This window comes from Schistocerca americana, chromosome X, assembly GCF_021461395.2.
Source record: "Schistocerca americana isolate TAMUIC-IGC-003095 chromosome X, iqSchAmer2.1, whole genome shotgun sequence".
Classification (NCBI taxonomy): domain Eukaryota; kingdom Metazoa; phylum Arthropoda; class Insecta; order Orthoptera; family Acrididae; genus Schistocerca; species Schistocerca americana.
In genome coordinates, this window is record NC_060130.1 from 661,335,111 (window position 1) to 661,351,300 (window position 16,190).

Genomic DNA, 16,190 nt, shown 5'->3' on the forward strand with positions numbered 1-16,190 from the left:
TAACCCTATCCTCAAGTAAGCCAAACAAGTTGGAGCAGATATTATGCACAAAAAATCTTAGGGGACAACTGCGAATTTAAATGTCTACTATGTAACACTGTGAAGATTTCATTGTAAAGTAGGTAGAAAGTCAAGTTGTCCCTTGACATTATTCTGCTTTACAATGACACAGGGTTGTTTACTGCTATGACAACTTAACATGTGTTTGAAGTATGTGGCTGGGAGTAGTTTGCTCTTTTAAGCCTAGATAAGAGCTACTCCTCTACATTAAATAAAGCTCTCTCTTCCTGACTAAGTATACTTTATTTCCAAATATTTACCACTCTTTCTCTCAGCCTCTTCCGTTTTTGTCCCTGACCTACTGTAAAGGAAAACTTGATTCATAGTGTTGTAAGGAAGATTTCAGTAAGTCATTAAATTTCTCATCTTGTTCATTCCGTAAATTTTCTCTGTATAATGTAACTGTGTTAGCATTTACGATTCTGTGAAATTTTACTATTCCAGTTTTAGTGAAATTTATTTGATTGGGATCCTTTATTGCTGATATTTGACCCTCAAGGTGAGGTATAACATTTATTATAGAACCATGTTGATTTCATGCAAGATAATTGGATTAACAAATAAATTATCAATTGGTGTTGCACTGTATCCTATTGTAACTGAGAATTTTGCAGTTAGGGATGAAACTAAGGCTGGACATTAATAACACTAAGTGCCCTTGATCAGAACCAATCTGAATGAAATCAATACTGATATCTCTACATACAGTTATTTCCCAGTAACTTCTACCAACCACACAATTCATATTTGGATTGCTCGAGGCAGAGAGTCAATGTGCAGGCTGGCCAATTGCACTTGCCCATACATCCTTTGAGTGGACAGGTGTCTGCACCTTCAGCAGAATCTGAACAGGCACGTGGGTGTGTGGCATTTGCTAGTTATAGGGAGTTTCAATGTTTGGTGCATTATGGCCCCTAATGGAAATCATCTGAGATGTACAGGAGTTCCTGCCTGTGGCTGTTGAACAAGCAAGGTACAGCCATCTACAAGTTCTAGCTTATATCAGCACCAATGACATCTGTCATTTGGGTTCTGAGGCCACCCTTGCTTCATACAGGATGCTGGCAGAACTGGTGAAGACTGTTGGCCTTGCACAGAGAGTGCAAGCAGAGCTCACAATCTGCAGCATTGTTCCTGGGACTGATATGGATCCTTTGGTTTGGAGGTGACTCAAGGGTCTTACCAAAAGGTTTTGTCAATTGTGTGATGATCTTGGCTACAGATTTCTGGCCTACTTTATGGGATGGGTAATTTTTGTAGGACTCCCCTTGACTGGTCAGAGGTCACTACACAAAGGAAGTAGCTACTCATGTAGCAGAGTACTTGTGGAGTGTGTATGGAGGTTTTTTAGACTAGGTGTCAGTTTGAGGTACTGTGATTAATGCTCACCAATCAAAATGCAGAGAGCAGAATCAGACCATGTACAAAATAAAGACACTTTGACTGTCAAAATTTTATCAGTAAACTGTTGAAGTATTCATAAAAAAGCTGCTGAATTTACTGCCCTCCGAGAAAATTGTTGTGCTCAAATTATTATCAGAGCTGAAAGCTGGCTGAAACCCAAAGTATAAATCTGTGACATATTTAATGAGGTGTGGAATGCATATCAAAAAGACAGAGTAGACACCATAGGAGGAGAAATGTTCATTGCAGTTGACAAAAATATCGTGTATATCAAGATGAAAACACCCTGATTGTGAAGTTATCTGGATGCTTGTAACAGGTCTGAGTGAACTTAAGTTAATTATCAGATGTTTTTGCTGGACACCTGGTTTTATTGTGACAGTTTTAGAAACTTTCAAAGGAAGTCTACGCACAGTAACTCGGTAATTCAGTATTAACTGAAGGTGACTTTGACACACCATGTATAGACTGGGACATTGCTGGTTTCATTTCAGGTGGTACAGCCAGGCGTTCTTGTGAAGTGCTTTCTAATACATTTTCTGGAAACTGGCTTGAGCAGCTAGTTTGAAGCCTATATGTTATGGAAATTTTTAAACATTGTAGTTTTATATAGATTTGACCTCATTGACAGCGTCAGTATGGAGATAGGGATTAGTGATTATGATGTTATCATAACAATGACAGTTACTAAAGTTAATAAATCCATCAAGAAGGCTAGGAAGTATTTTTGGTAGAAGGAACATATAAGCATTTGTTAACAATGCACTTACAAAATGAAAGGACATCATTTAATTTCAGTATGATGGATGTAAAGGAATTATGGGCAAAGTTTAAACAAATTATAAATCATGCCCTGAAGAAGTATGTCCTGGTAATTGGATCTAGGATGGAAAAAAACCCATGTTGGTTTAATAGCAAAATTTGGAAATTGCTGAGGAAGCAGAGACTGTTGCACTCTCTGCCCAACAAGCAATGCACAGATGATGATAGGCAAAAGTTAGTAGAAATTTGTGTGTATCTAAGAAGATCAATCCACAAACCTGTGCCATTAGGTGTCACATCCTACTGTTGGTGCATCATTACCATGATACGAGCACCACTTAGGACTAGTTACAGGGTGCTGGGACTGGAGTGGGTGAGGTGGTCAGTTGTTGTGAACTTGTGAGCAAGTGCTCATTTGACGATACCCCTGCAGTTGGCTATTTTTTCCAGCAGACATGTGCTGTAGTTGACTACTTCACTCTTCTGACTGTCCTGTTTCATGATGTCATTGGAATTTGAATTAACACCCAGCTTTGTTTGAATGCTGAACTGGTAGGACAAATGCTTGCACATATTTAAACCATACTTCATCCAAGATTAAACTGAACAGTATGTCCTTTCTGCTAATTAAAGTTATTTGGGTAAATCTAGACTGAATGTGAAGTGTAGTACTTTATAAGACCAATGTTTTATGTTAACTCTTGTTGTTATGTCCAAACTGGTGAAGGTTGGTTAACTAGAATAATATTTTTCAGCGTAACTCTAATGTTAAGTTTACTACAGAGAAACTGAGTTGTTTCAGTAGCACATCAATGTCACTACTGTGGCATTTGGTAATATAGTGCCTCCTGTGTGGTTATACATGGTGCCCTTACATTCATAAGCTTACTGCCAGTTTCATTTGCACTTGTCTACCACTGAAGCAACTCAGTTTCTCTCCAGTAAATTTAGCATTAGACCCATTAATTCAGGTGTGTGTTCACAAGCTGAAAAATATTATTCTAGTTAACCAAACTGCACCAGTTTGGACATAACAACAAGAGTTAACATGAAACACCAGTCTTATAAAGTACTACACTCCAAATAACTTTAGTTAACAGAAAAGACATACTGTTCAGTTTAATCTTGGATGGTGTATGGTTTAAATATGCACAAGTGGTTGTCCTGGCAGTTCAGCATTCAAATGCAATTTCTATGTGTCGCCAACAAATGCAATCTGTTCATGCTGGGTGTTTATACAAATTCCAATGGCACCATGAAACAGGACACCCAACAAAGTGATCCATTACTCAGATTCCACTATTGCACATATCCACTGCACAATCTAGCCAACCACATGTGACAGTAACCATGTCCTTGAGTCAGTACTTGTTTATGAGCTCATGCCAACTCATCACTTTGACTGCTCCAGTTCCAACACACTGCAACCACTGCCAGGTGGCACTCACATTGTGACAACAATTTACCAGCTGCAAGATAAACCACATAACAGCACAAAGCATACTGTAACTACCACTATCATGCCTCAGCAAAGAATCTTGCTGAGAATTTGAGAAACTTCTGGTCCTACATAAAATTGCTAAGTGAGTCAAAGGCTTCTATCAGGTCACTCCCTGATGAGTCTGATGTGGCAATAGAAGACAGCAAAATGCATTCTGATGTTTTCAATCTTGCATTTAAGGACACATTTGTGCAGGTGGATTGTACAAACATACTGTCATCTGACTGTCATGCAGACTCCCATATAGAGAATATAGTAATGGCCATCCCTGGTGTAGAGAAGCAATTGAAAGAGTTGGAATCAAATAAGTTACCAGGGCCTGAATGGAATCCCAGTTTGGTGTTACAAGGAATGCCCTGCTGCATTGGAACCTTGCTTAGATTGCAATTATCACGAATCTCTCATCCAGCACTAAGTACCAAGTGACTGGAAAAATACTCAGGTGACTCATGCATATAAGTAGGGTAAAAGAATGGAACCACAATATTACAGATCAATATCATTAACATCAGTTTGCAGCAAAATTCTTCAATGTATTCTCAGTTAGAAAATAACAAATTTCTTTGAGATGAAGCATTTCTGTCCACAAATCAGCATGTATTTAGAAAGCATCACTTGTGCAAAACTCAGCTTGCCCTTTTGTTGCTTGATATCATGTATGAATAAAGGGCAACAGGCAGATTCCATACGATCCACTGCAGACTATTAATGAAGGTATGAGCATGTGGAATAGATTCTGATATATGCAAATGGATCAAAGACTTCTTAAGTAATAGAACCCAGTACTTTGTCCTTGACAGTGAGTGTTCATCAGAGACAAGGGTATCATCAGAAGTGCCACAGGGAAGTATGATAGGACCTTTCTTATTCTCCATAAATATAAATGATCTGACAGACATAGTGAGCAACAATTTGTGTCTGTTTGCTGATAATGCTGTGGTGTGCAGGAAGGTGTCATTGTTGAGTGACTGTCAGAGGATACAAGCAAATTTAGGCAAAATTTCTTGTAATTCTGATGAATGGTAGCTTGCTCTGAGTACAGAAAAGGGTAAGATAATGCGGCTGAGTAGGGAAAAGCAATCCTGTTATGTTGCAATACAACATTAGTACTGCTTGGTACAGTCATGTCAACTGAAATCTGAGTGTAACATTGCAAAGCAAGGTGACATGGAATAAGCATGTAAGGATGATAGTAGGTAGTGTTCATAGTCAACTTAAGTTTATTGGTAGAATTTTAGGAAGGTGTAGTTCATCTGTAAAGGACACAGCATATGGAACACTAGTGTGACCCATTTTTTAGGACTGCTCAAGTGTTTGGGATTCCAAACAGGTCAAATTAAAGGAATAAATCAAAGCAATTCAAAAGTGGGCAGCCAGATTCATTATCAGTAGGTTTGATCAACATGTGATTACAGAGATGTTTCATGAACTCAAGTGGGAATCCCTGGAGGGAAGACAATATTCTTTTCAGGGAATGTGGAATTCTAGTGCAACCCATTTTTGAGTACTGCTTAAGTGTTTTGGATCCCCACCAATCAGATTAAAGGAAGACATCAAAGCAATTCAGAGGCAGGCTGCTAGATTTGTTACTGATAGGTTCGATCAACACTACAAGTTCCATAGCAAACATCAGTGCAACTTTGTGATCTTAGGCAGCAGTCTGATGTACTGAACCAACCTTTGCATAGGTACACATAAACAGTTTGGCTTGCTGAGCTTTTTTGAGACTGTAACTGTTTTCTAAGTCATTATAGCCTCTTATGATATATCTAGTGTTGAAGGCAAAATGTTAGGCACAAAAATATGTCTTGGACCATGGTCTAATGCCCACAAAACAAAAACCACCAATATTTCTACTAAGTCTTATAAGTAACAGCTCTAATTGCACAATGAAGTTTAAAACAGTTGTTATTGGGGGTCTTTACACTGTCCAAACCACTGCACTGTGTTTTTCAAAGTCTCCTGAAATGCAGCACTCAAAGAGCTTTTCAGTGCAGTATTCATGTAGGTGTATGACCTGAGATTCTATTCCACTTTTTGTATATATACCAACTCCTCCTATGCCTATGTTAATGTAGTAATTACTTGTGTCCATTTAGGTGCATCTATTCAGTTTCCATGATTTCCAAATCATGTTCAATTACACATTAGATATCTGCAGAAACACTATTAGATTTTTCAGTTTCATATAGTGATACAAAAAGCCAGTCTTCTTATTTAACAAACTTTTTTATGTTTTGATGGATAAGTCCAAATGTAGTGTAATTGCTGCTTTTTGTGCTGTCAGATTTGTGTTTTTTTTTTTATTTTCCTCTAATTGTTGCTTCTATATCTACAGTTATTTGACAGTTCTGTATTTCAGAACCACTATTCCTAATAACAGTTTAGTAAGAATATTGGAAATAACAGTGATTTAACACTGTGCTCTGGTTGCATTGAATGCTTCTGGAAATGAATAATGTAAGTAATCTCTTACTAGAAACATTCAAATGTGTGTTCTGTGACTACAAGAGGGGAGTGACATCATTCAGATGGATGTGCAATCACCTGTTAAGCAACTCCTAAGATTCTGCATTTACATGGAGCCCTTGACCCAAGACTTATCATATTGCTCACAGAGTGATACAATTTTCACATTAGTTTGAAGACCCTACCCGGTGGAATCCTGGTGTTATTTCAAATCATATAGTGGAAGATAAGGTCCAATTTGTTAATATCTAAATAAAATTTTCATAATGTACATCATCTATCTTACAATCTTCAGGCTACATCACTAATAGGAGTATACACAGACTGCCTCAAAGAACTCATTGTGTAGAGTACACACTGTGTACCACTGTCATCACATGTTGCATCTCTCTCTCTGTCTCTCTCTCTCTCTCTCTCTCTCTCTCTCTCTCTGTGTGTGTGTGTGTGTGTGTGTGTGTGTGTGTGTGTGCGCGCGCGCGCATGAGAGAGGGAGAGGGAGAGGGAGAGGGGGGGGGGAGAGAGAGAGAGAGAGAGAGAGAGAGAGAGAGAGAGAGAGAGATAGAGAGAGAGAGAGAGAGAGATTTACCAAATGTTTCCTCACTGTTTATGGAGTACATCTCATCAAAGCCCGGTCGAATGGTTGAAGCATACAGTATTTTGAGCCAAGCATATACACATGTGTAAAAATGATAATTCCCAACACATGTGAAGCCGGCCGGGCAGTTCTAGGCACTTCAGTCTGGAACTGCGCAGCTGCTACGGTCGCAGGTTTGAATCCTGCCTCGGGCATGGATGTGTGTGATGTCCTTAGGTTAGTTAGGTTTAAGTAGTTCTAAGTTCTAGGGGACTGATGACCTCAGATGTTAAGCCCCATAGTGCTCAGAACCATTGGAAGCATTTTTAACCAACACATGTGAAGTCAACTACAAGTAGCAATAAACACTTTCTTCCTGCACAGGTACCTCCACCATTTAAGTTTCTAAGCAATTAAGAAAATATCAAGACCTATGACTTTTAGTGAAATTTCTGCTGCATTGTGTAGCCGCAGAATAAAAATTGAAATAATTTATGCATTTTTGTGAATTTCTTTTATGTTTTTTTACAACTGGAAACATATTTCTTTAAAACTATGGTTTTTGTGTGTAGCTAAGAAGATCCACACTTCATATGGTCCTATTATCTTTTAGTGCATAAAATATGGTGAATGAAACCTACCACTATTCTCTTAGATGAAGTGCTGAGGGTGGGAGACAGATATAACGGCTGCTAAATCTTTCAATGGAATGGTCCTACCCAATATGTTGAGACATACCTTGAAAATTTTTTATGCGGAATGAATACACCAAAAGAAAGACCCTGCCAGAATTTTAGCTCCTAAGACACCCTCAAGCATTTTAAAAAAAAAAAAAAAAAAAAAAAAAAAAAAAAAAAAATTGAAAATTTCCAAATTCATATCTCACCAGGTGGCTGGAGAAGTTCAAATGGTTCAAATGGCTCTAAGCACTATGAGACTTAACATCTGAGGTCATCAGTCCCTTAGACTTAGAACTACTTAAACCTAACTAACCTAAGGACGTCACACACATCCATGCCTGAGGCAGAATTCGAACCTGCGACCGTAGCAGCAGCGCGGTTCTGGACTGAAGCGTCTAGAACCGCTCGGCCACAGCGGCCAGTGCTGGAGAAGTGTATATCTCTCTCAGAGCTGTAACAGATTGTGCATGCCCAACATGGCAGGGGCATATCCGTGGTTGACAGTGCATCTATAAACAGATAACCTGACTCAGCACAGTCATAATTTGTAAAACAAATTTCAGATTTCATTGATAGTTTCTCTGAAACAATTCTCCACAGTTACTGTTCACTCATATTTTCAACTCATTTAATATCCAAAATAATTACCAGATGCTTTTGCAGTAGGATAAGTGTTAATGATGGAGATAAAACCAAATTAATTTTCACTGTGTTTAATACATAACATTAAGTAGTGTGCAAACTCACTTTTTCTTCATAAAATACACTCCTGGAAATTGAAATAAGAACACCGTGAATTCATTGTCCCAGGAAGGGGAAACTTTATTGACAAATTCCTGGGGTCAGATACATCACACGATCACACTGACAGAACCACAGGCACATAGACATAGGCAACAGAGCATGCACAATGTCGGCACTAGTACAGTGTATATCCACCTTTCGCAGCAATGCAGGCTGCTATTCTCCCATGGAGACGATCGTAGAGATGCTGGATGTAGTCCTGTGGAACGGCTTGCCATGCCATTTCCACCTGGCGCCTCAGTTGGACCAGCGTTCGTGCTGGACGTGCAGACCGCGTGAGACGACGCTTCCTCCAGTCCCAAACATGCTCATTGGGGGACAGATCCGGAGATCTTGCTGGCCATGGTAGTTGACTTACACCTTCTAGAGCACGTTGGGTGGCACGGGATACATGCGGACGTGCATTGTCCTGTTGGAACAGCAAGTTCCCTTGCCGGTCTAGGAATGGTAGAACGATGGGTTCGATGACGGTTTGGATGTACCGTGCACTATTCAGTGTCCCCTCGACGATAACAAGTGGTGTACGGCCAGTGTAGGAGATCGCTCCCCACACCACGATGCCGGGTGTTGCCCCTGTGTGCCTCGGTCGTATGCAGTCCTGATTGTGGTGGTCACCTGCACGGCGCCAAACACGCATACGACCATCATTGGCACCAAGGCAGAAGCGACTCTCATCGCTGAAGACGACACGTCTCCATTCGTCCCTCCATTCACGCCTGTCGCGACACCACTGGAGGCGGGCTGCACGATGTTGGGGCGTGAGCGGAAGACGGCCTAACGGTGTGCGGGACCGTAGCCCAGCTTCATGGAGACGGTTGCGAATGGTCCTCGCTGATACCCCAGGAGCAACAGTGTCCCTAATTTGCTGGGAAGTGGCGGTGCGGTCCCCTACGGCACTGCGTAGGATCCTACGGTCTTGGCGTGCATCCGTGCGTCGCTGCGGTCCGGTCCCAGGTCGACGGGCACGTGCACCTTCCGCCGACCACTGGCGACAACATCGATGTACTGTGGAGACCTCACGCCCCACGTGTTGAGCAATTCGGCGGTACGTCCACCCGGCCTCCCGCATGCCCACTATACGCCCTCGCTCAAAGTCCGTCGACTGCACATACGGTTCACATCCACGCTGTCGCAGCATGCTACCAGTGTTAAAGACTGCGATGGAGCTCCATATTCCACGGCAAACTGGCTGACACTGACGGCGGCGGTGCACAAATGCTGCGCAGCTAGCGCCATTCGACGGCCAACACCGTGGTTCCTGGTGTGTCCGCTGTGCCGTGCGTGTGATCATTGCTTGTACAGCCCTCTCGCAGTGTCCGGAGCAAGTATGGTGGGCTGACACGCCGGTGTCAATGTGTTCTTTTTTCCATTTCCAGGAGTGTATGACCGTGAACTGCATAAATAGAAGAAAGACTTAAAAAAAGCTATAAATACATGCCAAAATGAAATTCACAAAACTGTGAAAGAAAAACTGTCTGAAATATTTACTGTACTGGGTAGCCACAAAGTCCCACTATCTACCATTATTATAGTATATAGACCACTAACTTAAATAATTAACAAGAACAAAGTTCTTTGTAGGAGATTTCTTGAGATATAAACCATGTAGAGCTGCTATTGAGAGGAACTGCACTGTTAACAATGGAGATCTGAGACATGGTCCTCTGAATCATAACTAAGATGAAAATTTCTGATTTCAAGACATATTTCACCTGCTTAGATTCAAGAAATCATACAGTACAGAATGTCACAAAGAATGAAATTACTTCCATAAAAACTGCAGAGGAGACGCTGTTAATTTGTAGCTGATGTGAAGATGGAGCTTGCTGTTATCCTCACATCTGCTATGTATAATACTGATTAGTCAGGTTTCATGATAGACCTGCAACTAAATCACACTTTACCGTTTCACAGAAAAAAAACAAAGACAATTGTGGACACATTCATATACAACAATGACAGTGATAAGTATGAGTTAATTACTGTTTCTGCAGCTTTAGATCTGTCTTCAGGGACCTCAAGGTATATTAGGACCAAAACTAGGATAGGACTGTTTAGTGCCAAAAATCTTATAATCGACCTATCAATACCTGGAGCAATAGGAAAGAATAATTTCACAATATTGGGAAAAGGATAAATTGCTACTCGCCATAAAGATGAGCCAGTGACCTGCAGACAGACACAATGAAAAAACTGTTAAACATTATAGCTTTTGGCCAAAGCCTTCTTCATAAGAGAGAAGAACACACACACACATTCACACAAGCAAGCATACCTCAAATACACATTACTGCTACTACTGGCATCTCTGACCAGAATGCCATTGGCATCCTAATATTGTTTATATTCCAACCTGGAGTGTCCATTGTTTGAAAGAATAATTTTTAACATTTCATTTGAAGCAGTTTCTAACCAGTTGCAGATATTAATTCATTACTTTTATTAGACTCTTGCCATCTGCATACAATACCTCTGTCTTTAAGGAGGACAATGAAAAAACAGTTGTTGTAATTCAGCTTCCACCCAGCACAAACAGTGTGACTCTCAAAATAGAATTTTTTTGACTGTGGAAAACATTTTTAAAGAAACTGTTGCACAATATAATTTCCGACAGCTTCATTTGAGATTTATCAGGAGAACAGTATTCTTAAATTGCCGTCATTTGTGCACCATCAGTTTGCACCATCATGTTTTACAAATTTCTTTAAGTATGCCCATTGAGCAGCCTAGTAACCACAGCAACAACCAGGATTGTTTCTATACTCCACCACAATTCTGTCTAAATAAAAATAGTAATTACTGTGAAGTGCCAGAAAATTTTAATTTTTCTTTCATCAAGTATGCCTGGTGCAGAGAAAATGTTTGTTTTCATCATTCAAGAAAGGTATTGCTTAATAAAGCAATTGTGTTGACTATGGGTAATAAAAAAGGAACTCATTGTTACTGAAATATACATTATTCAGAAATTATCATAAGAACAGTGCTCCACAAATTGTTATAAAATGTTGTATGTGTAAGAAATATTTCATCATGACTGACGGAAATTGTCTGTAATATAACATCAAACACACACTACATTGATTTATTTTCTTCTGTTAGTCACCTTTGTAAGAACTACATATGCAGCAGTTTAGCCATCAATATGAACTGCGTTGTATTTGAAACGTTAATGCTATCTGACATTTTTTGTATGATTTAGGGGATTCAGATTCATGTGTGTCACACCAGGTATTTGTACTATGCCTTGTTATGCTCTCTTGTCATGGTCAGTCACACACTAGCCAGGAAGGGCTGTACAACCCACTATCATATGCAGCCATTCAGGCAACAAAAATGAGTAATTTCAACAATTTTAAAACAATATTTGCAGTGTTCTTAACAGCTAAAATTTTGATACTACATTTATTTCATTGTATTCTTCCTGCACAAAAAAATACAGGGTGGATTTTGATGTGTTGGACTGGACCATTCCAGCTACTCCTTCTGAAGGAGAATGAAATTTTCATCACTTATTAAGTAACCACCTCTGTATTTATTTGCTCTGCTTCTTATAAGTCTGTGTAGCTTCCATTATCAAGGTAATTTGATAGGAAGTTTTCTATTAATAAGTGCCTTTAGATAAAATATTTGCAAACTCATTTTTCATCTTCTTATTGTATCTTGAATACAGATGGTGGATGGAATACCACTGACCCACTGACAGTTGGTGTTGGGACAGCAGCAATGCCAGTGACACGAATGCTGTCCATTGGAGGAAAGCTTTGGTGTGGTTGTCATAATACAATAAAAATTCTGAACACTGTTTCACTCAACATTGAGGTGAGGCAAAAAATGTAACTCTTTTTAGAAATTTATTCAATGGAATTATTTAGACTTGATAACCAAGTTACTTAAAATATTTTGCCTGATGATGATAGCATACCAGCAAACATTCTGCCTTGTACAATAAAATATAACTATTAGACAAAAAGTAGTCAAAAGACTTTCTGGAATAGGATTCAGGACTCATGATCACTGAGAAAAAGAGCATTATTGTCAAATGTAATAAAATTCGTAAGTCAAATTTATTTAATGTGGTGTCTTGATAATGACCCAAAACAGACAGAAGTAGAGTTCTTGCATTTTCTTATAAACACTCCTGGTAATTGAGATGATTATCGTCTCCTTCTTTAAATGCTGTCAACCACTGAATGCATTCTCTAACCCATATAAAATTCTTCTACCAGACTACTGGATGTAACAAAAGATGGAAAATATTGATTAAAGAACCTGTATTGATACTAAGTATGATCTGCAAGATCAAATGTTAAACTATGTTGGAGCAGGAAGAAGCTTTACAGGGAGTATATTTCTATTGATATGATGGAAAATGAAAAGAAGAGCAGCTGTTTTCAGTGACTTCTGTTTATGTTCTTCATTCATTTGTGAGAATTGTTGAAAATATTCACAATCTTTCCAATTTGAACATTAATGTCATTTTCTATGAGTATTGGTCTAATTTTCAATTGTTTAAATAAAACCTACTGGCTTAAGGGAGTGCTTATTAATTTATTAATCTTCCTCATTCTTTTTTTTCTAAATGTAGCATAGCATTCACTAAGTTGAATGACTGTCATTATTTTGGGAAATGTATTTTCTGTAGGAGCTTGTGCACTACAGCTGATTAATTTTTAACCACATTTCTCTGACATAAAACTGCATTCTCACCATAGTTTGATCTACATTTCACTGCTCTAATACTAATGTCTAAGCTTTAACTAATTATTTTGGACAATAGCTAGAGAATGTGTTAAATTTTTCTTCCCTGCACACTTGCATATGAATGGTCTGATGACTCAGCCAGCAGAAATATGAGACTGTGGGGCAGCAAACCCAGAAAATTTACTGCTTGTACTGTATTTTAATAGAAATTTTATATTTGGCATTACTTCATATCAGATAGATGTATTTAATATGCAGTGTGGTATAAATTCATTATAAAACCTTTCTACTGCCATCTACATCTTGATAAAAAGAGTTAATGGATTGCAGCAAGGTAAATACAAATTATTAGTTTCACTTAATTGCTTAGTAAAAATCTGTTGCTCTTGTGTTCCTCAGAGAAGTGCCCAAACTCATTACTGATTTATTAAGTAATGATATATGTATGAATACTATAAAAGCAATTGATCTATCATTTTGCATTATGTTGATTCTGTCTGTGAATTTGATTTCAGAAAAGTACGTTAAGTTTCGACTCATGACTGACATGACATCTTTATTGGATTCACAATGTTTCCCACCAACTATGTTTTAGATGGGATGGATGGAAGTTCGTGTGTGCAAACCCTGGCAAACAGGGATGATGATGCAATACTCTGTACTTCAGATCCAGCTTACCCACTATCAAAATACCTTTAATTGTCACGATGGATAATTTTTTTATCAAGTATATTCTCATCCACTTGGTTCAAAACACTCACTCAGTATTTGCCAATCCTTGTTTTACCTTTCAGAAGTAATTACTAAGAACTACACACTTTGTATCCCAGAAAAAGACTGTATTATTTCCAGTAGGTGAAATCTACATCACAATTTGCTGTGCAGTGCCAACAGCTTCCATCCACTACTTTTCTTGCTGTTTCTTTTAGAGCATGGAAGAGCAGTGTCATACCTTATCCACAACAATGCATTAATGTAAAAAATCCATTAGATCCTTTTTTTATATGTTTAAAATCATTGCTGAGAAATTTATTTTTAATGTTTCCTTTTGGTAAGTACTAATGTTGCACAAAGGTTATTACATATTTAATTCTTCTGGTATATATACATCATCATCTAATTCTTCCATTTTAATCACCAATTGTGTATTTTTACCATGTTTTGATTTGTGGGTTCAGTTTTGAAATACTCTTCATGTTTGAATTCATTTCCCTATTTCTTAACTGTTAGGAATGAAGAACAAAATGTCTTATAAATCTTCATCAGCGTTGGGTAACTCTGTTGGACATGAATTAGCCAGAACTAAGAAATTTACCTAGTCCATCCATCTGGATGATACAAACAAAACAAAACCATTTTGAAAATCTGCATACACAAACCAATCTCACAAATCTAATTGCAACTGGGTTGATGTGATCATCCAACATGTACCAATGCAACAAAAACCAATTTCATTGAGATTAGATTAAGTGTACTCTTCATTCCAATTGATCCATAGCGAGGAGATCTTCTGGGATGGCATCACTATGGATCACTTGGAATGAAAGGTACATCTAATATAAACTCTAATCTCAAGGAAATTGATTTTTGTTGTGTTGGTACATTTGCATGATCATATCAACCCAGTTTCAATTAGGTTTGTGAAGTTGGTTTCTGTGTTCAGCTTTTCAGAATGGTTTGGTTTCCTGTGTTTGATTCAGATTGATGAACTGGGTAAAATATCAACCTCACTACCATGCCAACCCAGAAACTTTTCATCTTACTGTTTTATTTGTGCTCATATGTAGACGACATTTTGAAATTCATTTCACGTGACATTTAAGTAACAGTGCCAAAATGCATAGTGCCATTATGTAGCCCATCATTGTATGATGTTCATGTTCAAAGGATATTTTACTTGCATAGAATGAAAAAGATGAAGTTTGATAGACCCACTGAACATGAATAAAACTACACTTTGGATTAGTTTCTGGTATTGTACATGGAAGTGCCCTCCAACAGAAGAAAATGTTTTTAGTCCCCAATTAAGATCACAAAAGTCTTTTATTAACAGTTTGTGGAATACACTGAAACACAAAACAAATGATCAAGCAGTATTGGGTGGGGACACCCATACAGCATCTCTGCCAGACTGTAGCTGTTGATGGCATTTCTCTATAAGAAGCTAGGCAAGCAGTGAAAGACAGTTTTATGTGAGTGCCCTGACATCCTTTGAATTTGATCTTCAGGGTGTGGACAAAACATTCCATGAGCCTGTTTGAGGCAGGATGAAACAGAGGAGAAATGATACGTTTGATGCCATTGTGGGTGTAGAACCACCAGACAGCAGCCGTCAGAACCTGAGGCCTGCTATCTGTGCCTAAGCTGCGGGGATACATTCACTGGAAATTTTTTTGAGGTCATTGTCTGCTGCAACTTGATGGCTTTGGGAAAGTGAGAAAAAGAATTAAAAAAGGAAGAGTCACATGGCTCCCAAGAAAACTTCAACAAAATCCACATGCAGGTGTTCTCAGTGTATCCCAGCCAAGCAGAATATGATTGGTGAGGTGTTGCTCACTATGCATGACTGGCCAAGTAATCATGCACTAGCTGTGTGACATCATCATCCATTCATGGCCAGTACATATAGTGGAGAGTGAGCTGTTTCAAGTGAGAGGTCCCTCTTTGAGCGAGCTTTGCTACAGAGCTTGGGCAACACCACTCAACTGTCATCCTCCTGCATCATTGGCAGGCTGTTTTGCCTGATCTGGAGTTTGTAGTGTCAAACAACAAAACAATGGAGACCCACCATGCTAAGAACACACTTTGACAAGTCAACCTGTGTGGATAAACTGTAAAAAATGCTGCAATAGGGTGTTCTACTGTGACATGGATGCAACATCCATAGAATTTATTGAAAAGTCCTCCAAATGCTACTCAACCTGGAAATAAATCTGAAAACAGTTTCCTGTTTGTTGAATTCAAAATCTGAACTCAAAGGGACTCTGGAAAGGGCATCTGCATTATAATGCTTATGAGACAGGTGACAATGTATGGAGTAGTGGTAATTGGACATGTACAAGGCCCAGTGACAAAGAGAGTGGGCCATCTGTTTTCACAGTTTACCTTGAGCCCAAACAAAGACAAGGGCTTATGGTCAGTAAGTAAACAAAACTTATTTTCTTAAAGGAAAATATGGAATTTATACATGCCAAAAATGACAGTCAGCACATACTTCCCTACCACCAAATAATGT

At 38.7% G+C, this 16,190-nt stretch overlaps 1 protein-coding gene across 1 annotated transcript in view; it reads left to right on the top strand.

The window, feature by feature from the left end:
• LOC124555748 (rho guanine nucleotide exchange factor 17) overlaps window positions 1–16,190 on the top strand; it is a 386,854-nt gene that overhangs the window by 340,601 nt on the left and 30,063 nt on the right. Inside the window, exon 14 of the mRNA XM_047129772.1 lies at window positions 11,925–12,073. Coding sequence (XP_046985728.1) covers window positions 11,925–12,073 — 149 coding nt within the window. The remainder of the gene's footprint in view (window positions 1–11,924; window positions 12,074–16,190) is intronic.